The sequence below is a fragment of the Enhydra lutris genome, unplaced genomic scaffold (genome assembly GCF_002288905.1).
Source record: "Enhydra lutris kenyoni isolate GAN:26980312 unplaced genomic scaffold, ASM228890v2 scaffoldscaffold51, whole genome shotgun sequence".
In the NCBI taxonomy this organism is placed as follows: Eukaryota; Metazoa; Chordata; class Mammalia; order Carnivora; family Mustelidae; genus Enhydra; species Enhydra lutris.
The window spans coordinates 1017314-1043128 of record NW_019154135.1 but is presented as its reverse complement, the minus strand read 5'-3'; the positions used below and the strand labels follow the sequence as shown (position 1 = coordinate 1043128).

The 25815-nt window shown below is 42.5% G+C and overlaps 1 protein-coding gene across 1 annotated transcript in view; it reads right to left on the bottom strand.

Annotated features, from left to right (window-relative positions):
• The window catches only part of LOC111157058 (POU class 6 homeobox 2), a 364879-nt gene that overhangs the window by 106486 nt on the left and 232578 nt on the right, over positions 1–25815 (bottom strand). Inside the window, exon 4 of the mRNA XM_022518270.1 lies at positions 4985–5346. Coding sequence (XP_022373978.1) covers positions 4985–5346 — 362 coding nt within the window. The remainder of the gene's footprint in view (positions 1–4984; positions 5347–25815) is intronic.

Below are 25815 nucleotides of genomic sequence, written 5' to 3'. Positions count from 1 at the left end.
GGGTCTGTCTTTTGTTAGTCAAATTTATGGGCCCCAGCCTGAGAACCTGGAATGAAGAGAGAAAAAAAATTGTGTTTTTCCCCTGCACCTGTATGGGTCAGTCAACACAGTTTCAGAGGTTTGTTAACCTAAAACTGTAAGAACAATGGAAGGCGGAGCTCGAGAAAGTTTCATTTTACCCCCCTCCCTTTAGAGATGAAAAAATTTAGACCCACAGAGTTTTGACTAATCCCATGTTAAATTAAGACTAACTCCTAGAGAAAAAGGAGGTTGGCCCAGGGCACCGAGCCTTTCTTTTCTTTTTTTAAGTTTTATTTTTAATTCCAGTTAATTAACATAGAGCGTTCTTTAGAGCCTTTCTATAGGAAGAAGCCCTTTGGAGACTATTTTCTTTTCTTTTCTTTTCTTTTTTTTTAAAAATTTTATTTATTTATTTGACAGAGACACAGTGAGAGAGGGAACACAAGCAGGGAGAGTGGGAGAGGGAGAAGCAGGCTTCCCGCCAAGCAGGGAGCCAGACCCAGGACCCTGGGATCACAACCTGAGCTGAAGGCGGACCCTTAACGACTGAGCCACCCAGGTCTCTGTTTTAACAAGGGATACTGTACCATCCTCTCCATCACTCACACACTTTGGAACTTCGTACTGAAAGTCTGCCAGTGGGAAAATGTCCCAAATCAGATTAGGAGGCGGGGTCCGCTACATGGCACAGGTGGAATCTGGATGCAGTTTTACTCCCGGATGCCTGAGTGGTAACAAGACCTTTACCTTGGCAAATGCACACGGTCAAGAACAATTTTACACTATCTCTCGAGCAACTTCACCTCTGAGGAGGTGACCATGCCCCTCATTCCTCATCCAAGCACAGATAACTTTCCCTCCCCTAACTGCTTCCACAGATCTCTCTCTTCCTCTGTTATTTATTAAAATGTGCAATACAACAAGAAAAGGAAAAGATTATCCTGCCTCCTGCCATGCAAGACGGCATGCGGAAGGCCAAGGTTAAATGCAGCATTTGGTTTCTTAAGCTTCTCTAATGCATAGGTGTGGAAAAGCAATCTGGGACCAGAGCTTACAGCGGTGACTGTCTAAGGATAAAAACTTGACTTTAATTTGGACTCTCTGGCTAAGATAAAATCTGCTTCTGCTATCATTATCCCACTTATGTTTGTCCCCACTCTCTTTCCACTCTGCCACCCAGCTGAGTGGGAAGAAATTAACATGACCTTGAAGAATACCCAGAGACTCCTTAGGACCATCGCGTTTTCAGTGGCCAATACAGAGGCCTACGAACATTTTCATAGACTCCGGGGCCTGAAAGGGATCTTAAAAATCATCCAGACCACACATTTAACAGACGAGAAAAATTAAGTCCAAAAGCTCATGTGACTTGTCCCAAATGGTCAGCTAGTTGGAAGAAGGGTCAGACGAGTATGAAACCTCAAAACCGGGAGCTCCCTTCCCAGGGCACCGTGACTAGTCTCCAACCACGGCCGGCTCACCCCCAGATCACTGACCAAGGAACATGCACACATCGGGGCGTTTATACACACTTAGAATTTCTCTCGGGCCAATAAAAAATCTCAAGGAATGGGATAAAGACAAGCCATCTCAAAGGTCACAGAAAGGAGGTATTTCAATATTCTTCGGTTTATAGGGGCTTTATCCAGATCAAAATTATGTACTCAAATTAGAACTGAACATTTTTTTCCTACCTCGGAATGAGACCCTCTGTTTTCTGCCCCCGAAGTTGCTTCCGTTTATGTTTCTGATTTGCTCCTACCCAACACACTCTGTTTTTCTAGTTTTAGATTCCAGCACAGCCCATGGCCAGTGGGTTAGAGGAAAAGGATGAAGTGTGGATTGATATTTATCCAGGAACCTCTGGATTAAATTCAACCCACCAACGTATTTTGTAAATCCAATCTGTTTTTCTTATTTATACTGGGAAGTGTAAATTCTCTCTTCACCCCTGCTAAGAATGAATTTGTGGGTGGGTAGCCTTTGAGCCTCAATGTAAAGACAGCCCTCCAGGGGCCAGATGCTGGTATTCATGCTGGACGGGCGTGCTCCCTTATAACCCTGAGCAACCAAGATTAGTTCTCGGAAGTGACCATCCTAGAGACTCCTATGTGTCTGGAAGCAACAACTGGGTTTTGCAAATGCAGTCAATTTCATGGACTTGAGTAAAAGGGTGAAAACCTTATATGGCAGTCTTAGAGAAAAACCTGACAAGAACTATTTGGAGAATTTCAGTCTAGAGTGATACTCTCTGCCAGCACGATTCATCTTTTTTCTCATCTCAAGAAATGACCTCACCCAATTAGACCCACACAAACCACTGCTCTTTATTTTTTTCCTGAAGATACGACAGCCTCTGCACACTGTAGAAGTAATTATTATCCTTCAAAGTTTTTGGTTTTTTAAACCTCCTGCATTACTGGTTCTCCCTGACAACCTAGGTTGCGTTGTTCTTAATTACTCTCTCTCAAGCAGAGTTGGAAAAACATAGGACAAAGCCCACATGAAAATAAAGAATCACAAAATAGAATTTAAACCGTCACATATGAATTTAGCTGATCTTTGTTCCCCTTAATAATATTCAAACAAAAACACTGTGTTCTGGTTCATGAAGATCATTACCTTTGAGAGTTAAATATCTTCGCAGGTCCTTTTAAAGTTTTCTCTTTAAAAAGTTCAAACATTTCATGTTCCACAAACTCAAAAATCCTTCAACTAGTGTAGAAAAAACTGGTATTTCAAAACCATGGAATTCATCTCCTTTACATACGTCTATCGTGAAGGGAAAAATCCTTTTATGCCCACTGATATATATTTATTCAAAATTAGTTCTCTATCTACTCGGTAAAAATTTTAAAAGCTCTACAGATTAATTCCTTCAGTGGTCATCCATTAGATCAACAGAAGTTACAATGTATTCATTAAGTTTGTAAGTTAAAACCCCAAGAGCAAAAAATGAGAATAGTCTCTCAAGGTTGTAATGTAATGAATGAAATGTGGCTCCAACCCTTCATTTCTTGCAAAATAATACAAAACAAAACGTAGCCCCTGGACTTTCATAGGAAACCATTAGGACAACTTTGGGAAATTCTCCTAGTAGAATTTATCTCCATGGGGCGGATTGGTCACCTCATCCACAAGTCCTGTCAACAGCCATTCAGATGGGTTGTCTACACCTGGCTTTCACTGGCCAATAGAGATCTATAAGATGTTGACAGTGTTCCAAGAAGACTGTTGTCCACAGAGTTCAAAGTTTCACTCCACCGTAATGAACACCGGATTCTACGTGACAACAGAGGACTGAGCTAAGCAATCTCACCCCTCAGAAAAGGACACATTTTTTCTTTGGTAATTTCACCTGTTTAGGTGGCTCAGGTAGAAGAAGTCTTTAACCGGACGGTGTATAGGTCCGTCAAATTTAACTGCTCCTGAAAAGCATTAAACTCATTCTTTGGAATAACAGAGTTGAATTCCGGACACTAAAAACATTGGGACGGCTACGATTGTGCGTCTTGTAAGTTTGATCGTACCTTTTTTCTCTGTAGATGTCAAGTGCACACTGAAGATGTTTATAGCCTGTGTGCATGTCAGTCCCAGGTCAAAGGTATTACGCTGTCTCACACTTGTAAGATTTTAAAAAACACATCCTCAAAACCGACTCAAGAGAGCGTTCACGTTGAAAGTAGTCATGACCCAAGTGCCAGGGAAAACGTGATTACTCATCTCACTCAAATGCTTTCATTTCCAAGAAAACTTTGGGCCACCATTGAGAATTCAAGTTCACAGAAACAAAGTTAAGGGACAACAAACAAAGTCAGTTCTTAAAATACTAAGTCTCTAATCCACTTGCCTTTCTGTCCGTGTGTCATTCTAGCGTGACCTCGCATACTTTGCTGTTGGGGACCTAAGGATGCAGTGTGACTGTCGCCCTCAGGTAGGGGAGGGCTGCCTGTGTCCCACACTGAGGATCAAGGAGGAGGTTGAGTTGGCATTTGAAATGAGCGCCCAGGCTGCTCACTTGGTACTAAATAGTTGGTCATCTCACTGGGGAGCCCATCATTATATAAGTCAAAACCTGCACTATTAATTTCTGGATTGGAGGTGTTGACGTCATGGCCATTATGTTATGAAGCTAATTTATTTTAAAGTTATCTAAGTTAAGAATGGCTTTCTGAACTTTAAAGTTATGTACTCCCGAATGAGGGAAGATTAAAGATCAGCTTTCATAATTAGCCTGAATATCTTTCTTTTCTTTTCTTTTCTTTTTTTTTTTTTTTGATGCCCACAGCCTCAAGGTAATAAAGTAAATGTCTGGAAGCTTTATTATTTTATAAAGATGTGGATTTGTTGAGGCTCCGTGCATCATTTTAGAGGACTTGTTAGAGCATGGTTGGAATGGTTGGAATCTGGGACACAGACTGGGGCTGAATTTCTTTACCCTCTTAACCCCAGAGAGTCTTTAGAAAAATAGAAACAAAAGAGCACAAAGTACTTAAGGTAAGACACTGTTGTATTCATAATACAGAGAAATAACCACCATGCCTCATGGACAGGAGATGCAGTTCTCCACGGGGCTACAAAACTGTGCTAGTAATAATTTTAATTGGATGCTATCTTTGCTGCCTTCAGAAAGTATCATAAAATGGAATTATTACGGGCTACAAGTGCACTTCCAGTGCCCTCTCACAGGAGGAAAGAGAAAACATTTATCCATCGGAGGGCAACATCAGCGGGCTTCTATTTGTTTCGTTTACATGCCTCCCCAGCTGCCTGCTCTCACTTCCTCCTCCCTGGGTCTGAGAGATCAATTCGAATTAGGTGCTGTGGACCCGGACGCCAAGTTTTGCAGGCCCTGGGCTTCGGTGGGGGGTGGGGGGAGGTGTGTGGGTGCTGGGGGGCGGGGGGGGGGTGAGGCCGCCCGAGAGCAGGGCCCGGGGCCGGCAGGGCGGGGCGGGGAGCATACCTGCAGAGGATTGGGTGGCGTGAGCGGCGACGGAAGGCCATGTCCCGGAGACTGGCTGGGTTTCTGAGGGGGGCTTGCACTCTGCTGAGTTGGAGACGGTTGGTTCTGGTTCTGGTTCTGGTTCTGGGGGTGGGGGTGGGGCTGCTGGGGCTGAGCGGGCGGAGCCGGCGGCTGCTGGGAGGCGGGAGGCGGCTGCTGGGGCGGGGCGGGCTGGGGCTGCGGCTGCGGGGGCTGCGGGGGCGCGTGCGGCCCGGGCGGCGGGTGCTGGCCGGCGGGCGGCGGCGGCGGCGGCGGCGGCGGCGGCGGCTGGAGCTGCTGGAGCTGCTGGAGCTGCTGGAGCTGGGAGTTCAGGGATGAGGTAGCTACAAGGAGAGAAAGGGAACGTGGATTTGAGACACACGCGACCACAGCTGGCGGGGTCTCCGACAGCTCGTCCGGCGGGAGCCGCGAGGGGAAGAGTTTGCTCGCCCGCCCTCGTCTCTTCCGGGCTGGCGAGGGTCGTGGGGGCACTGGGAGACAAGAGTCCCTTCGAGGGGGAGACTTTGCCGTTGGGAAGGGACCATCCTGTCCCCCATCAGGCATGACTTTCAAGGGTACCGAGCAGAGTCAGGCAGGGCTGCGCCCGAAGTGGGAGTAACGTCTACTCGCTTTCTCTCTTCCTTCGCACACGGGCCTGGGAAAGCCACGGAGGCTTTCAAGATTGTCTTTCCAGTGTAAAAGTTCAGTCCCTTTAGTTCTTTTGGCAAATGCCCGGCCGGAGTTAAGAACAGAAACTGAACTGTAATCTGCTTTGGATCACAGGTCCCATCAACGGCGTCTCTCCCACCTGCCGCTTCAGACCTCCCCAGTTTGCACAGACATGTTAGTTTCAAGTTTCTACATTTTTGGTGGCTTTTTTTTTTCTTAAACGTGGCACATGCTTCTAGGCTTTGCAGAGACAAAAGCCTGAGTCTGAATATTTGTCTGCTGATCAAAGAGACAGAACCCCCTCACCCCTCACCTCCACACGGAAGGGTCAAAGTAGGCTACTGCGAACTCTGCAGTGGTACCTAGACATGACCTGTCAGCACCTCAAAAACAGGCCAGGAACTGAGAGAACAAAATCATCTTTTTAAGATTTCCTTGTTATTTGAAAAGTAAGGTGAGCTTCTTCACACTAAACACACTAAATTTGTTCTATGCCCATCTAGCACTGGACAGTTTCTGCAGCAGGAAGACTGTGAGTTTGGCCAGTGAATGATCTAGAGAAAATTATTGCCACAAGTTCACTTCCTCCTTTACCTGAACCTCAGGCTAAAAGCTTTCCGACACGCCTACAAACACATACAAGGATCAATGTTGAACCCATAGGTCTTGACTGAAATGTTTTCCTGCTTTTCCTTTACTTAGAATTAATTAGTCAACAATTTGAACAGTAATAACTCCTGTTTGTAACATTAAACTAGTTCCTTTTTTTTTTTTTTTTTTTAAGTGCTCCTTTAGGGACGATTGAGTGGTTCAGTCAATTAAGCATCTGCCTTGGGCTCTGGTCATGATCCCAGTGTCCTGGGATAGAGTTCACATCAGGCTTCTTGCTCCGTGGGGAGCTTGCTTCTAAGTCTGCCCTTCTGTTGCTTGTGTGCATGCTCTCTTTCTCTCTCTCTGTCAAATAAATAAATAAATAAATAAATAAATAAATCTTAAAAAAAAAAGCTCCTTTAGAAAAAAATCCCGTGGTTCTGTAAAGTGGAATATTGCTTTACCTGCCTTCATACAACAAATATGTTCTTGAGAAGTGTGTGCACATTGAACCCTATGTTGAGGACACCTAGAGGATGTGGTAAGAAAATCAAGCAGCGACTGTAAATTTAAGAATCATTTTGTTAAATTTATTGAACATCATCTAGGCACTAGTACTGTGCCAGGCAGTAGGTAGGATTTAATCCTGTCTTCAAGAAGTTCATAGTCTATTTATGGAGATAAGATTAACTCATAAAAAAACAATCAGGTCTGGGAGTAACTGTTATAGAGCCCTACTGATGGTAGACCAGAAGGACCCAGGGAATCAGGCCAGGGGTTTTCTGTGGGTTAGAGAGGCCAAGGCAGTGTCCATGGAGGTTGTGGAATGAGAGCAGAGAGGGTTCAAGAGAAAGAGGGTCATTCCTCGAAAGGAAGGAAGAGAGGATATTACGGTCTGGAATGTGAGAAATAGCCAGATGACACAGCATGGCTTAAGTGATATTTCTGAAGGACAATGTGGAGAACGGAGTGCCTGCAACAGAGGCTCTGGGAAGTTTGAATGACTTTAAACCTTAGAGAAAGCGGAGAGCTTATCTTTTGAAAGTGGTGCAAAGATCGCTCCCAGTTAGCCGCCGATGTTAAGTCAGATTTTAAACCTATAATCCGGTTTATTAGTATTTCTTTTTAAATTGGGTTTGTTCAAAGCCAGGCACACCTGTATCGGCGAAATGATAGCTTGACAGTTCCCAGGGGCACCAAATACCTATCTGTGCTCTCGGGTCCCTTGTAGAGCTCTCCTGTTGGACGGGTTGGGACGGCCAGTACTCACTGGGTTGGTGAATGACTCTAGGTCTATTCAGCACTTGGTGCAGTGCATGTCCTGCCTTGCATGGAAGTCTGGGGTGCTCTGGGACTCCAGAGGTAGAGATAGTGTGTATGAGACAAGGCCGCGAAATACCCAGTCAGTGGGAACTCTCTGAAGCTTCTGCTCCGTTCTGCAGCAAACCTAAAAATGCTCTGGGAAATTAAATCTCTCTGGAAAAAGTACCCAGTCTTCCCATGTATTGGAACCTCAAGAGAATGGCCTGATTTTGTCACTCGCACATTCCTATTATACAAAATCACATTTTATTGAAGATTTGGGAGCCCCACTCAATTCTGACCTCCCAGGATCTCCCGCAATCTGTAGGGTCCCAGGAGAATGGGGTTTGATCTTTCCTTTTGGTGAGTTTACAGATTTTGGGAATCTGATTGCATCTGGCCTCCTGCCTGATTCAAATCAAGCCTGTCCTGCTTCCTTTCAGGTGAGGGGCACATATGTCAGTGCTTATTTTCATGGTTGACTTAGATACCATACTGTTTCATTTTGGTTAGAAAAGCATTTATCTAAATCAGCATTTAGAAGCAGGATAGACTGGGGAATATTGGCAGACAGATATTGGCAGATGGGTAGGTGCACCAGACCCTAACCTACTAATGAGACACCGTTCCAAATGTGTCTTCGTTCCTTTATGTTGGTGCGTTCACGCTGCTTGGCTATTTCTTTCCCATAATCTGCAGCTTGCCTGGGAAGGCATTAAATTAAGCTAAACAAAACTTCTTTGAGTTACATAAACTAATTTGGCATCTTCAAGCAAAAAATGGTGGACTATAAAATATGTCCAGGTATGTACTGGGTGCAAAGAAAGGCACAAGGGAGTGATACAAGAATGTAACTCTGGTCTGAAGAACTAAAGCCACGTACATAACAATATGTAAACAAAAGCTTAAAAAAAGTGGTAAAGCAGGGAGCGTCTAAAGGGCTCATTGTGTAAAGCATAGTGAGATACGGACACAAGGTAGGAGGGTTCAAAGACATTTAACTACAGAGAATGTGGATAAAATGAAGATTTTTAGGGATGAAACCCTGACCTTATGCATGAAAGATTAGAGATTTTTACAATAGATGGTAAATATAAAATGTAACTACAATACCAATAGCTATGAAAGAAAATGAGATGCATAGAAATATACATTAGGGCATTTAACTTTTTTTTTTTTAACTTACAATGTTAAAAAAGAAACATAAAACAAAACTCCAGCAAACTCTGAATTTCCTAGAGAGAACACTATGGCAAAATCTGTGGCTCGAAACCTCCCAAATAATTTAATATGACAAAGGAGTAGCCAAGAATCCTCCATTTCTCCATTTGCTCAGTTTCTATTTATCAACTGTACATTAGGAAAAAATTCTTCTTTTGAATCTTTGTGAGGGGTTTCCTTGGAAGTCTCACACGTAATAGAGCCATACCACCAAAAGAATCAATTACATTGGCTGGGATTTACATAGACTACTTCCAAGGCTGGGGAATGGAAAAGGGGAAGCATCATGCATATCCATGTTTGAAGGGCAAGTCCACAGAAGATTCTGGAAGATGCATATCTGCATTGGAAGGGCAAGTCCACAGGTGTGTTTTATGCCTTCAAGGTATTTGAAACATCTTGGGATAACAGAAAGCAAAATGGCAAATACTACAGGAAGTGTTCACTTTTGTTAACACCAAGTATAACATTGCACTCATATAATCACTCCATCTGGGATCTCAACCTCAGCATTTCCTTGCCCTTTCCAGGGCTCAAGCAAATGTGGGCTCTGTTGGCAAACTGGTGATTTGGGTTTGACGGTGGGCAGGAAAGAAGTACAAGCTATTACTTAGCTGTTGATGCCATACCTCTGGGCATGTCTGGGAACTAGAGGAGCCTCATAGAAATGCATTTACAGAGGGTAGAGCACTCATGCTAAGGAGAAGGAACCGGGAGAGGACTTCTCATTGAAAGTGCCCAGAATCCTGAAAAGAGCAGCATGGTAAAGACTATTCAAATTCATCCTTAGCCCTGACCCCTGGTGCAAGCCTGCTCCTAGGGAAACAGAGGGCACCAAGTAAAAACAGAAAGGGCAATGTGTGATGCAAAGTGTAAGAAGCCAGATGCCAAAGGCCATATACTGTATAATTCCATTTATATGAAGTGTGCAGAATAGGTGAATCCGTAGACACAGAAAGCACATTATTGGTCACCAGGACCTGGGGGTGGGGAATGGAGAGTCACTGCTGACAGGTATGGAGTTTCTGGAAAGGGTAATGAAAAGTTCTAGAAGTAGGTAGTGGTGGTGGTTGGACATCACAAATGTACTTAATGCCATGGAATGTACACCTTAAAATGGTTAAAATGACAAATTTTATGCCATGCATATTTTTTTAAATTTTTTTTAAAGATTATTTATTTATTTATTTATTTGACAGAGAGAGATCACAAGTAGACAGAGAGGCAGGCAGAGACAGAGAGAGAGAGAGAGGGAAGCAGGCCCCCTGCCGAGCAGAGAGCCCGATGTGGGGCTCGATCCCAGGACCCTGAGATCATGACCTGAGCCGAAGGCAGCGGCTTAACCCACTGAGCCACCCAGGCGCCCTGCCATGCATATTTTACTGCAATAATAAAAAAAGCTGTTTTTCTATATCCACACACTGGGGACCAAGCTATACTGTCTTGGGATGCCACAAGGGGAGAGGACAATCCTTCTCCACTCTGCACATCTTTGCAGTTCTGAGGGCTCAGGGAGGCACCAGCAAAAGTTGTGCCTGGTGGAGCAGAGGGAGAGACACAGGTGGGGCCTCTGGTAAGAGAATGTCTCATCTACATTTAGACATTGGGCAGCTGCCTCACTGGGCTCATCTTGACATTTTAAGGAAAGTAACCAAGTAGGGTATCAGCTTATGTTGCCCATAGAACTCTGTGACATTGTCGTCTCTGGAGTATTATTGGTGGCAGTGAAGAGTTCTTTAGATAGATTTGTCCTTCATTGGAAACAATGACTAGACTCCTAGATCCATTCAGTTTTACAAATCAATGGGCTCATGGGTCTCCAAATAGAAAACTCACGCTTCCTAATGTGGCCTTTGCTTCCCTAATGCTGTATTTATCGTTCATGTTTGTTGCTCACTAAAATCCCTAGGAGAAGCAAAAAGAACAGAATGTAGGACAACCCAACCAGAAGAACTTAAATTGGTAAAACTGGATATCTGCCCTCCCCCAGGTCCCCAGAAAATAACATCCAAGATGGCAGAAGCAAGTGCACAGGTCAGGAACCCTTCGTTTCCCTGATTAAGGGCATTTTCAGCCTGCACCAGTAGACAGAAGCTTTGCTAAGTGGGTGGGAAAAAGAGTGTGCCCAGAAGGGAGGACTTCGAAAAAGTGCAGAAGGTGAACTTTGGGGGAAAACTGTTTTTATTTTTGGCAATAGTGTTAAAAACAAGCAAAATCAGTTCTGCTTCAGAGTATGACATACTCCTCTCACATGTGGTCTTTGTTACCATCTCCAGAGATATCTTTAATATGTTGTTTGTTTCTTTTGCACGTAAGGCAGAGATCTCAGTATCTTTTGGATAGCAAGAGAAAACAAAGAGAAAAATACTCTTCCAATTAAAAATCCCTACAAATTACCAGCTAGTGCTGAACCATGCAAGCTTCTTTCTTTTGTGGGCTGTTTTTTGGCCAACTCTAGGCAGCCTATCTCAAATTGTGGACAGAATCACTTGGGGAGCTTGTTAGAAAAGTCAGTTCCAGAGAGTAGGCCAAAATCTGCATTCTAAAGCACCACCCAGGGGGTCCGGAGCCCTTGCCATTGGGGGTCCCAGCAGCCCAGACCAGAGGGAGTGGCTCTTCCCCTGGCCTTCAACTGGAGCAGCTTGCTTTGCCATCTCTCCGTAACTTTGAGAATGTTCTTCTGAAAAATGAATCTGTTCTTCCACTAGCAAAAAAATATTGAAATAAAATCACTGTTTGGGAAAAAAGGGAAAACAGACACCTGGGAATCTTTCAGTATCTTTAGCATATTTTTTAGATATGAGGGCAATTTGCCACCCGTTACTGCCTTTGTGGACATATTTGGGGCTACTCTTGTTGGAGTATTTTTACAAGTATTTAAGTATGAGACATAATGTTAGCTTTCAGATGCTGCATTAAACAAGGAAGATTAAAAGCAAAGGAGCACCCATAGCAAAGCAAAAGGAAGAAGTTGCAGCACGGGCCATCCCAAAGGCAGCTGCACCTTCCCAGAATGCATCAGGGAGGCTGGGGACTCATAGGTGGCTGGGCCTGCTGGAATGTCCAGCAGGATTTGCCGGGGAGCCCTTAGGTGACAGCTGATCTCCTACCATCCCCACATCTAGGACAACCTAAACTCTCAGGAAAAATCATGGGAAGGCTCTCCTCTAAAGAAATTGAAAAGCATGTCTGGGGAATAGAATTAGCATTTCCAATGTGGATGTAGGCACATCAAAGTAAAGTCCTCTTCTTATGTACCCTAAAAAAGCCAGTCAGTTCCCAATCTCACCCCAATACACTGAGCTATCAACACTCTTCCAAGCCCTTAGGAAGCCATTCCAGTTTCCAACTGTGTTCCAACCAAGTTGGAAGAAGAGAGGACCAATTGGATACTTTCCATTAAATTGCAGAATAAAGATAAAGATTTTTTTAAAAACTTAGAAAAATTTCGGAGAGACAAGAGGCAATCTACAAAGCAATGTAAGTCAAACTAGCATTAGACCTCCCATTAGCAAAACCATATGGCTAAGATCAGAGGAGCACTGCCTTCAAAGTTCTGAAAGAAGATGATTCCCAGCCAAGAGTTCTATCGCTGGCTCAACTTTCTGCCAAAAGCAAGAGCAGAGTAAGGTCCATTCTGGAAACTGTCAAAGCTTGTACATCCTATCTTTACACACTTTTTTCTTAGGAAATGAAAAGGTACTTCAACAAAATAAGGTGGTGAGCCAGGAAAGAGGAATATTTAGGACCCAGGGAGCAGTGTGTGACACACAGGCCAGAAATACCAGAAGCCCCACTACAACCATGTCTGGAAGTTCTAGAAAGCAATGAGTCTAGATTGCAGCATGAAGTCAAGGTTTAGGTGAACTCTCTCCAGAAAAAAAAGGAAGATTCCATAGAAGTGGTAGAATATATAAGATCATGGAAGAATTTGAAAATATGGAAAAAAAGAAAGGAAACTAGAAACTTTAGCAAAATCAAAAGCTCTTTGGGAAAGCCATGATCAAGAAATTAAAGGGTCGTTCCAAATCAGAACAAGAAATCACTGAGCTCCAAGGAGAAAGGTGGAACCGTTTCAATGCTGTAGAAAAAGAAGCTGGAAGATGGTAACCACTTCCTAAAAAAAGTATACATTTCTTCTGACAATAAAAAAAGATGGATAATGGGGCGCCTGGGTGGCTCGGTGGGTTAGGCCGCTGCCTTCGGCTCGGGTCATGGTCTCAGAGTCCTGGGATCGAGCCCCGCATCGGGCTCTCTGCTCTCTAGGGGAGCCTGCTTCCTCCTCTCTCTCTGCCTGCCTCTCTGCCTGCTTGTGATCTCTCTGTCAGGTGAATAGATAAAATCTTAAAAAAAAAAAAAAAAGATGGATAATAAGATACTTCAGGCAAGACAAACAAACAATATAAGAACAAGGTATGGTTTTATAAGAAACAATAAAAGAAACAGACAACATGACCCAGTTGTGCAGTGAGATGTGGTGTGATTTTGAGGACTTGATGAAGGACAAAAGGAGAGTCTATCTGAATGTTTTCTTTGAGTGGCACTAAAATCCAGACTAGAAGGGCATGTGATCACAACACACGTCTTGGCTTTGTAGGAAATAATAAGGTAGCCATATTAAGGTTAAAAGTATTTACTGGCTTTCAAGTTTTGAAACAGCCTGTAAATAAGGTATGCAAGATTTAATGAGAACATAAATGCTACTAAAATCCTTGACAATGTGAAGTGAAAGTTTCCTGGGTGGGAGGAGGGGAAGTGAGAACCAGAGCATTAAGTGGGGACTCAAGAGACCCCTCCATAGGGGACCGAACAAATGGGGATTTAAAGGTGATATTTGAAGTCACAAAGGTAACTAAGATTAGGGCTATACTTCCATCAGTGGATGGGAGGAAAAGGAAGCAGACATTGTAAAGGAACTAAACCCTCATACACCATAGCAGGAAATGAGCAGATGAGACATCCAGCTAATAAATGAAGAGGCAGATAGAGATGGAAAGTATTCAGAAACATGGAGATAAGCCCGTAAGACCTGAATAAAACTGGGAATTGTTCAATGTGCTCACCTTGGAGGAGTACTCCTGAGGGTAGGGAGGAGTACAGCTGCATTTTTTCACAAACCCTCTTACTGTAATGATTTTTAACTACATGCCTGCATTACATCAACAAAGGTTTCTAGAAAATCAGTGTCAACACTTGGGCTGCATCTTGTAGGACAATAGCTAATTCTTTGGGGCCAGGCATGGTTCTAGACCCTCATCTTTCTTTTCCATCCTCCCAACAACCTTATAAAGTCAGTCTCCTAGATTCAATTTTTCCCAGTGCAAACCCTGAGCCAAGGCTTCAAGTGCCAGTGATTTATTAAGAAGGGCTTCCAGAAGAAACTAGGATGGGAGTAAAGAAAAACAGGATAGAGAAGGGCAAGAAGCAAAGGGTGGTGAGATTTTAGGTGAACTCCCCACCCCTCCCCTATCTCATCCTCTCCCCAGGGGCTCTGAAGCATGAACTGCACTCAGAGCCTGTCCTGTCTTGAAGTTCATCTTCTCCTCTTCCTGCACCAGGAAGTCATTGGCTCCAGGTGGTCTGTGGCATAAACTCCCGGAGCTTCTTATTCTCGAATGGGGGGAAGTGACTCCAGTGCCCCAGAATCAAAGAACTTCCTAAGAACCACCATACAGTATCTGAAAATTACCACCAGAGGTCATGATGCTGTGTAGCAGGCCCAGAAAGGTACTCAGAAATGCCCTCAGAGTGACAGGATATGAATTTGCATGGAACTCATCTATAATGGTTTGGTCACAACACAATCATATCAGGTCCCCTTGACTATTTCTCTATGTAGACAAGGATATATCTATTTATATCTATGAATACACCATCACATACATATCTGTATCTGCATTCATGCCACCATATGTATATATAATCCCATACCTACAGACATAATGTATGTCATCTGTATATCTATCTATATTTACATCTATATCTATACCAAGCCAAGTTAAAGAGACAGGTGGTCTCCAGCCTCTAATACTTTGGTCAATTAATTACTGAACAGAATGCTGGTGATAGAGGATTGAACAAAACAGAAATGGGTGTTGCTATTATATTGCTTAGAGATCATTTCCACTGAAGGCCTTGAACTGATGAAAGTTTTAATATAGCAATAGGAAGTAACTAACCATCAGACAGAGGCTAGTTATCACCAGAAGCACAGAAAGAGATGTGTTACAGAAACCAGTCCTGGGCTTGGAATGGTGTTCTGAGGCCATGACCTACCTGGCCCAGGGGACAGATATACCTCCTTGTGCAAATATTCACGGCCATATTATCTTTGAATAATCGACATGCTTAATTTCATATTCATGGTCATCTGCAAATCTTCTGCCAAGATTAGAATTTTCATGGTTTTGTCCTTCTATAAGCAGAGAAATTGTTCGCCAAAGGACAACCATATCAGGTCCACTTAACAATTATATTTCTTTTTGTAAATTAAAAAAGACATTCTCGTTTTGTAAACCTGTCTTTTTGGGTGTGAGTGAGTATAGTGATATTTGGATCCATTCCGCAACACTAATTAGATAGAGGTCCTTGAGCTCCCTGGGCTGGATGGAACCAATTTCGCCTTGTGCTCCATCAATGACACCAACTGTGACTTAAACCTTCTTTTGAAAAGTCCACAATAGACATTCTTTCCTCATGTGAGACATATTCCCAAACATCATTCCATAGGATCTCATGAAAAAACAGCATTATGTGGTCAAATAATTTGAGAGATACTGTATGTTGTATTCTATTTTTGGAAACCCACAGTGAGCATTAGAATATCAATAACTTAGAATTTTGGCATTAAAGAAACCTGATTAGCATTTTTCATTCAACACTCACCAAACTCACTTGACCTGGGAACACCATCATTTTGCTTTTTCTGACTCAAACTTATGCATGCATATATGTAGAACTAATACTGTGAATGGTCCAATTAGGAGTAATCTAAAGATATTTCTGTCTGTTGTAGTCAAACATGACCATTCAATAGATAAAGAAATTATATACCTATATGTAAACAAAAAATGTACATTATATAATGTATATATATATAATGTACATATGTACAATATAGACACATAATTGCAAATATAATATATACACATATATACAGTGTATATATAATGTACATATACATAATATGCATATATGCAATGCATATACATATGTATATAATGTATTTTAATATATTTTTATATATACAATGTACATATACATACAATGCACTTATATACATGTATATACATATGTATATGTATATATACATACATATATACAATGTATATGCACACACATAATTGCATATATAACTATATATATATGACTTACATATATATCAGTGTCTCTGGAGAAAATAATAAACTATTTTTAAAATAAAATAAGTTTAATAAGATTGTTTTCTTTTTGGGGTATAATTGAATGTATTAGTTTTAGGTGTATGACATTATGATTGTTACATTTATATATTGCAAAATAATTACTAGAAAAATTTTAGTTAACAACCTTCATCACACAGAGTTACAATTGTTTTATCCTTGCAAGATGAGAACTTGTAAGATCTTCTCTCTCAGTAATTTTCAAATATATGATCTAGTATTGTCAACTGTATTCACTATGCTGCATGTTACATCCCCAGACCTTATGTATCTTCTAACTGGAAGTTGGTAATTTTTGAGCACCTTGACCCATTTCATCCACTCCAAATCCCACTCCTCTGGCAACCACCTATCTGGTCTCTGAATCTATGAGTTTTTTTTTTTTTTTTTAAAGATTCCACATATAAGTGAAATCATACAGTATTTGTCTTTCTGTCTGGCTTAGGATATATGGATATCCTGAGGATAATGCCCTCAGGATCCATCCAGGTTGTTGTAAACAGCAGGATTTCCTTTTCTCTCATGGCTGAAGAATCTTCCATGGTATACATATGTACCACATTTTCTTTATCCTTCATCTGTCAGTGGACACTCTAATAAGGCTGCCTGGATTAATCTGTAATCAGATTTATCCAGTGTGGTGAAACCTAGTTAGTTCATGCTGAAGAGAAGCTGTAAGTGAGGTTAGTTCATGCTGAAGAGAAGCTGTAAGTGAGTGTGGTAAACATCTTTGATTGATTAAAAATGTAAAAAGGTGTTAAGAGGGGTTTATGCATATGGATTTCTTAACCAATGCAGTTTTCTTGAAGGCAAAGACAGCCTTTCAGGTAGTTAGACAAAAATATAAAGTAGAAAAGAGAAAGACATACAAAAAAAGTTCTTGAAAGGTGCAGAGGGAAACCAGAGCTGGAAATTTCTATGACTAGCTAGGACAACCTGGGAACTAGCCAGACTCTCCCCAGCACTAGAAAAGCATCACTGTGAGCTGTTGAGGAACGTGGGATGGATATCGTGCTCTTCAAATAAGCATACAACATGAGTAAAGGATGAAAATGCAGTTCTATCAATACTAAACCTTTTTTAAAAATAAGATCTTCCTTCCAAAAAAGATTTAAATAACCCCCTCCTGCTTTTTCCCATCAGATTTTTAAGTCTTCTTCAGGTGTTAATAGCATATCAAATGAGAACGCCTAGGATTTGAATGTGCATTTTGACTAAATTCCCGTGGATAGATTCTACATGTTCCTTGATTTTGCTTGATTGATTTTTCCATAACCTGCAGGGAGTCATAGACTGTCTATGGCAACATTCATTCTTGATTTGAAATCTATTTGTTCGACAGATGAGACCAAATTTATTCATCGGCAAATCCTAACCCTTCCATAATAACTGGTTTCCTTCTCTTCTGGAGGTTGGCAAAGACTCAGCAAAGAATACGGTTGAAAGCAATGAGACCCCTAACGGATGACGGTTCTCTAGGCTCTGCTCATTCTCCAACACAGGAATAATCAGGGGGAAGTTTTTGTTTTGTTTTGAGAGATTTGAGGGTCTGAGAACATCACTGAGTTGCCATGTGAGTTAAATGACAGAAAATGCATTTGGGTAGAATAAGAAGCAGCTCAAAGAAGTGCTTGCATAACATTCAATCCCATTATTTTTCCCCCATAAATGTGAGAAACAGTTATTAACTTCCTTGGTGACCTCTCCTCAAAAGGCCAATCCACCTTTTAAGTGGAGGTTAAAAGGTTTAAAATTATAGCTAACAGTTATGGAGCGTGGTGTTCCCAGAGAAAATTTCAAATCGTTAGCGTAGAAGTGAAGCCGTGTTCACTAAAAAGGGAGATATGGGTATGGGGGAAAGAGAAGGAGTATATCCATCTGCTATTCCTATGCTAAGAAAATAATAACATAATTCTCTACACTTATCAGACAAAGCAAGATGTACGCTGGCCTTCAAAACAGCAGTCTCTCTTCGCTTTTCCCTTCCAATGAACATTTGCAGGAGAAAATATTACAGGCGATTCAAAGTATATGGTGCCTGGTTTAAACACAGCACTATGTTCACTCAAATTTCTTTTAGGCTATAGACACATGGGCCAGTGCTTATTTTCATGGTTGATTTAATCCATCCCTCTGCCACTGTGGGGATTATTCCCTACAGTTATTCTCCAGTGAGCTGTCAGTTCAGATTAAAAAAAGTTAAGTGACAAAGATGCGGTAGCTGATTCCTTTAGAAGGCTCTGGTTGCTAGAGTGTATAGCAAGAGAGTTTTTTTTTAAGAATCGGACTGGGATCTCCTCTTTTTCACTTCCCCCATTGTACTACAAGCCTTCCTTATGGGGACTGAACGTCAAACTCTACGCAGGTGATGCACCGTTGTTCCCATACGACAACGTCAAGGTTACCAATACGGCTTAATAGTTCTTATCTCATGGGTTCTTGCTTATTTCTCAAGAAGAGGAAATAGCATGTGTTTGCTCTTACTTTACAGATGAAGATGTCTGTAGATGAAGAATCTACAGATGACTCTAGGACCGCGCGTATCCTAGCATTGTTTGGCTCACGCAATAAGTGATAAAACTCTCCTTAAGCTACACCTATTTTCATATTTTGAAACATAGGAATTAACCATATGTCCTTGTTAGATTTGCAGTTCCATTCCAGATTCATTGAAAAGAAACCTGTTCCAAAATGACTTTAATTGTATGGCAAAAAGTTACTCCTATTACATCACCAGATTATTGTAATTCTCATTTGTATTTTCTTTTCCCAACTCTGCAGCAAAATTCTTTAGTGGAATAATTACTACACCTCAAGGCTAATTTGATGAGGTTGCATTGACATGCAAATTAGCCACCCGATTCACATAGTTCGTTTTAAGCTTTCGTATGTAGTAAGTTAAAAAGAGGAAAACTAATAGTTTCAATGAAATAATTATATTAATGAAAACCCTACTGGAAGAACAGAGCCATCAAAAGAAGAATTTTTGGAAAATTCATAAAAAGCAATAGATGCTGGAATGTAATATGGTCTCACCTATGCTGGCACCCATGTTTTTGCAATAAATTTTGTGGATTTCTGCCAGTCTGGTTTATCTTGCTCATGAAAAGTAAAGCAACATTATTTTTACTTTGTTAATGCAGTATGGACGCAAAAGGCAAACACAAACGTGATCAGTGAGGATAGATCAGGTTATACTGTGGTAATAAACAGCCCTAACATCCCAATGGATTAGCTCAACAAAGTTTATTTCTTTTCATGTCATCATCAGTTGTCTTAGCTCATTGCAGTCACTTCCGTGTCCAAGCTGATGGAGCACTCACTATCTTGAACGTGGCCAACATGATGCCAGAAGGAATGACAGCTTTTGAGGGGTGGGGATTAAACCCTCCGGTTTGGAAGTCACGTCATCACTTTCTACAGCAGCTCATTGGCCATTAACAACATGTGGCAGTGCTAAATAAAACACCAGACCAGGAGGTGTCATCCCATCAACTCCCAGGGAGGAGGAAAGCCAGACAAATTTGGGGGAGGTAATTAATGACCTCCATGAGGGCATCACTCTGCCTCTCAGATAGGATCTGTATTTATTACTTTCTTTCCATGTTTGTTTTCCTAAATTTAACCTCATTATTGTCTGGATCATTGAAAGAGCCTAATTACCTGGCCTCTAATGGCTTACCTTCTCTGCTCTTTTGTCTCATTCATTAATTTGACAAATGTTATCAAGTCATGAGTTGAGTGCCCATCTGCCACCAGAATTATCTTCCTAAAACACTGCTAATGGAAGAAAAAAAAAAAAAGACTGCATGATAGTTTCCATGGTCCGGAGAATGGAACCAGAATGCTCTATCCATATTCGAGAATGACTATCTTTGCTCCAGCCCTCCTTTCCAGACTCATTTTAACCCCATCTGAGAACTCTCAACGTCTAAATCAGAGGGGGAAGGTGGTGGTACAGAACTCAGCACGACTTACGGAAACGGGGCTTTAAAAAAGTTTGAATTGGTTAACAAGATTAAAGAAGCAGGAGATCCTGCATAAAATATGCACTGCTCATTTTTCTAAAAAAAAAAAAAAAAAAAAAAAAAAAAGTCCAGAAGATCTTGCAGCAAGTTCTGGAGCTGAGTAACTCTGTACTGCTAGCCAGGGCTGGTCCCCACTGTAGCCAGAATGAACTGCTCTTCTCCCCACACCTGTAAGGAGACAGTCATGGGGCGCCTCGCATTATGATGAATAACGTGTATCCGGTTGCTTCTTTTGCCAAATATCTTCCTACAGGAGGTAACCATTTCAGTCAAGTCTGTTTTTCCCTCTTAATCTTCCTCCTTCCTCTCAGCAACTTGCATATAATAGATGCTCACTAAATAATTGAGAAATGATAATTGTGGGGAATGTAACCTGATTTACCACTTGCTCACTTTATCTTGTTCCTTTTTTTAAAAAGATTTTATTTATTTACTTAAGAGAGAGGGAGAGCACAGGTGGGGGAGGAGTAGAGGGAGAGGCAGAAGCAGACTCCCCGCTGGACAGGTAGTCCGACACGGGGCTGGATCCCAGGACCCTGGGATCATGACCTGAGCCAAAGGCAGACGCTTAACTTCCTGAGCCACCCAGGCACCCCTGTCTTGTTATTTTTACCTTGTCATGTGCTTGCTCTGGCTTGGCTCACAAGAGAAGAGATGCCGTGGGAGAATTCTTGAGGTTAAAGAGATTCATTGCTGAGGTTTCTAAAAGACTAGGATCTACAATCAACTTTGTGGAGGGGTATGGATTCCTGTGTTCCTTTTTGGTGACCATACAGGCAAAGGTAGACATATGCATCTGGAGCCTGGACCAAGTCCTAAAAATTCTGTGGAATAATTTTGTTTATGAACTAGGATGTTCATAAAGGAAGTCCATGAACATTTAGGGATTCCAGATTTGAAGGTGTGCTACAGAAATTCAACATGAAATATGCATATAAAATGTGGTCAAAGAGGAAATGACAAGCTTAGAATGCTCGGAAAGGTTATCTGGAAAAACAGTAAAGAGCTTCAGGTGGGTCTGCCACAGACAGATTAAATCATAATCTTAGAAGTGCAAAAAATGTCATCAGAACCCAGGACTGATCCAAATTCCCCCTAATCTGAGAAGAAACATCATAGAGCATGTGGATTAGAGAGTCTGAGTTGAAGGTCAGGTTTTTAGTACATCCCTGCCAGCAGGATTTGCGAGTCAGCCGGGCATAACAATGGCTTTGGCTGGTTAAGTAGGGAGCGAGTAGTAGAAGGGCAGGGACAGATGTAGTAGATGTGGGGGCCCCATGGGTCAGTGGCTGTCTCCTCTCTCCATGCCCACACTCTACTCCTCACCATCAGCAGATGCATGCTCTGTTCATCAGGGAAACCGGGCAAAAGTGTGGGATGGATGATCGTGAATTCACTAACAGCGTTGGTAAAGCAACACTTACAGATCCTTTCTACTTATAATGAATTAAGACATTAAATACAAATCTTGAACATGTTGTAGATTAACTGTTTAGAGGAAGATGAGAATTTGAATTTTATGGCAACACTAGCTTCTCATAAATATAAGTAATTCTCATTGTTGCTTGCCTGGACCAATGTAATGGTCTTCTGTTTTCTCTTCCGTTACGTGTGTGTGTGTGTGTGTGTGTATTTTTTCACCTTCATAGCGATGGTTTATATATTGTAAGTGCTCCTTTTCTTTTTCTTTTACTTTTTTTTTTAGATTGATTGATTGATTGATTTGACAGAGAGCGAGCACAAGCAGGGAGAGCAGCAGGCAGAGGGAGGGGGAGAAGCAGGCTCCTCACTGATCAGAAAGCCCAGTGAGGGACTCCATCCCAGGACCCTGGGATCATGACCTGAGCCCAAAACAGATGCTTAACCCACTGAGCCACCCAGTTTCTTTTTAAACTGAAGCATAATTGACCCACAATGTTACATTGGTTTCAGGTGTACAACATAGTGATTCAACAACTCTTTACTTTATACTATGCTGACCACAAGAGTAGCTACCATCTACAAAATGTATATAATAAAAAATACATTTTGAAAGTACAGTTCCCCCTTTCTTTTTCTCCCTCTGCTTTCTTCCTTCTTTCCCCCATTTTCCTCTCTTCCTTCCTTTTGCCCTATCTTCCCTCTTGACTCTAACAAGTTATTAAGCATCTACCATTGTGAGGGAAGTATTAACATGAATTAGACTCTGATTTCCCACAGTTCATTTACATCCCACCGGGGGGGGGGGGGGGCGGGGAAAGACAGCAGAAGGCCAATCGCAACACAATGTGATAGTTTAATACTCTTTGTTTAACCGTATTCCCCTCTTGCCTTCTTCTCCAAGATGAGTATAAGTCTTCAGCCTTCACATTAAAACTGCCCACAGCTTAGCCTCAGCCCCCTTTGCTGGAGTTTGCTCCCCCGATTCTCCTACGTGAGACCTCCAGTCTGACTGAATGGCTTGAGTGCACAGTAGGTGCATCGCAATGCTCTCCTGGCTATGGGATGTATACATATCCTCTGTAGCTCTCACGCAGACTGTGTTATAGTACAGTGTCGTTGTCCTTGTTGAGACCATGTTGAGACTCCGAGGCTGCGTTGAGCCCGGATCATGAACCCTCTTGAGAATCTGTTAAAAATACGTACCTGTGTTTGATAGACGTGTTCATATTTGAAAATTTAACGTAACTTTTCAGGAGATTTCAGATGCCTGTGAAGCCCACCCATAGATGTCTACCCAAGGCTAAGAACTGCTGGGATCAGGCTACAGGTGAGGGTGAAGGGCACTGGCTTTCTCTGAAACATGGGGCCCCCAATGGTGTCCACTGATGTGGAGAGGTGGGTCTTTATACTGAGACTCAGAGTGCGGAAGGTGGGCTGCAGGTGGTAGAGGGAATTCCAGCCCCTTTGATGGTTTTATTCTCTTGGGTCCGGTCTTGACAGTCCTTGCTTATGCTCTGGACCTCCCAGGTGGGAAGAGTTAAAGGTCTCTCTGCCACATGGAGATTCATTCTGAGTGAGCTCAAAGACTATCTGATGGCAGCTTACTCTTTGAGCTTTTAGTAAAGGCATGATAAAATATTCCAGTGCAGTCTCATTCTGTTAGAGGGGTTAACGTGATCCTGTAATGGCAGATATCAGACACTATAGAACATTCCTGGACCAAGGGGCTGATTTTTTAAAGATGCTGTCTGAGAATGAGGTGGATGTCTCGTAACTCTTCATCTACATCATAAAGGAAAATACTTTTAAATAGTACATTTGGAAAGAGTTATTGGTGTTCTGTGAGTAGAGAGGAGGGACTCTGTATCCTTCACCTCATGTCAAGAAAGAGGGGCTTCATAGAACAACACGGAGGGCTTATTTGTATCTTGGCACTGGGGAGACACACTGGACTTGTGTAGGGCTTTAGCTCGGAAGATGCAAAAGGTGGAAGACAGGCTGACTGGCTTCTCTGATGGGGAAACAAAGGAAAGATGGCGGGTCTAGTGGCTGGCACCTCAGGTTTGTGTGAGGATTTCCTAGGGGCCAGGTGTGGGCCAGGTGCCTGAGGGAGTGCTAGTGTGGACCATCTTAGATCCCATCTGAGAGAGTTCTGAGGAGGGTAAACAGATCTCAGCATGGAGCATTTAGAGGTAGAGTATCACCGACATCAAAGGATCTATAGTCAAAAGGCCAGGACTGGGAGGTGGACTGGAAATTTTCTCAAATCCACGAAACCACCCCTCAGAGAAAGAAGAGTCGCCTATAAATATTTCCAAGTCCAGTGAGCATGAAGCTGGCTGACAGACTGCCAGTCAAGTTGGGTGTCCCTGCCCTCCTCACCTCTGTAGGAGTCAGAACCTGTCAGTGGTCAGGGGTAGAGGAGCTGGAACCTGAGGTGGGAAACAGCTGGGATGTTGACTGTTACTGCATCTGGACATTGTTCTTATTAAAGTGAAGTGGTGTTGGGGTGCCTGAATGGCTCAGTTGGTGAAGTGTCTGTGTCTTGGTTCTGGCTCAGGCCATGATCTCAGGGTTCTGGGATCAAGTTTCACACTGGGTTCCCTGCTCAGTGGGGAGTCTGCTTCCCTCTCCCTCTGCCCCTCCCCCTGCATGCGTGTTCTCTCTCGCACACGCTCTCTCAGTAAATAAAGAAATAAATCGAGGTAGTGTTTCTATTACTCAGGAGTGGCCAAAGAAGCTGTGGGACCTCTATGAATTGTCATCTCGAGGCAGGGGAAGAACCAGCATGAATTTGCAGTGACAGCAGGGGTCACCATGACGTTGAGCAAGTCCTGCTTGTTCAACCTGTGGTTACACTAATGTTAGAGGATCGGAGCCTCGGTTTGTTTTTTCCTGAGAGGGAAGATAGGGTCCTTTGCAGTACACACTTGGTAACTGTTGGTTTGAGTGCTAAGTACTTTTTCTGTGCTTTTTCTTCCTAGTGTTGCCCTTGTGAGGCCAAGACCTTTGTCGGGGAGAAAGGGTAAGTGTCCTTTCCTTTGGAAACATGCATTCGGCATTGGGCACGTATTTATTGACTGTACTATTAAGGAAGCTGTCAATTTTTGGGATGTGGGGGGATCACTTAGGATGCTTATAAAAATGCTGATTCCAGGCTCCATGGATTTTGATTAGGTAGACCTCCAGTGGGCTGAGGAACTAGCCACTTTTCACCAAGCTGCTTCTGATACATGAAGGAAGTAGTTCATCCTCGAGTAGCACTGGCCTTCAATGGGTTCTAGGCACTGTGCTGGGTGCCTGGGAACGCCCAGATAACCGAGGATATTTCTTACCCTCCCAAATCTAACAAATTGGGGGCACCTGGGTGGCTCAGTGGGTTAAGCACCTTCCTTCAACTCGGGTCCTGATCCTGGCACCCTAGGATCGAACCCCGAGTGGGGCTCCTGGCTCAGCAGGAAGTCTGCATCTCCCTCTGCCCCTCCCACTGCTGGTGTGCTCTGTTTCTCCCTCTTAAATAAATAAATAGATAAATAAATATCTTTAAAGGAAAAAAGCCTAACAGATTGATGGCATATGTACATACCCTGTAAGTTATTGACATACATGAGTATGTATTTCTTTTGGAGGTATTTACAAACCCCTGGACAGCAGTAGGATTAGTGTGGGGAAAAGAGAGAGAAAACCCAGTGCAAGTGGCAAGAAAGAAAGGTGTTTCTGCTGGTGTGAAGATCAGGTTGACAAGGGAGGGAAATAGAACGCAAAGTCTTTAAGAGGCCAACTGCAACAAAAGAGTGACTTCTAATTTGATGGTTCCTCTGCCAGGATTCTGCCAAATGTATGAGAATCAGAGCTGGCAAGGTCCTTGGAACTCATCGCACCCAACCTCACCCTTGAGAAATAAGGAAAATGAGACCCAGAGACCTCATATGATTGGCCCAAGTGCACACAGAGGACAAGGTAGGCTTGTATATCTGTAAACTTTGGATATATTTTGAACCAATAACCGCTTATACTCAAGTAGACTTTTATTGGCTTAGAATTCTAGGGGCAGTTCAAGTCCAATGGGTAATAACCCGGCAAACACATGGTTGAATGAGTGAACTAATTAGAAAGGCCTCCAAAAGTGTCTTCTTAAAGAACTATTTCAGGGACGCCT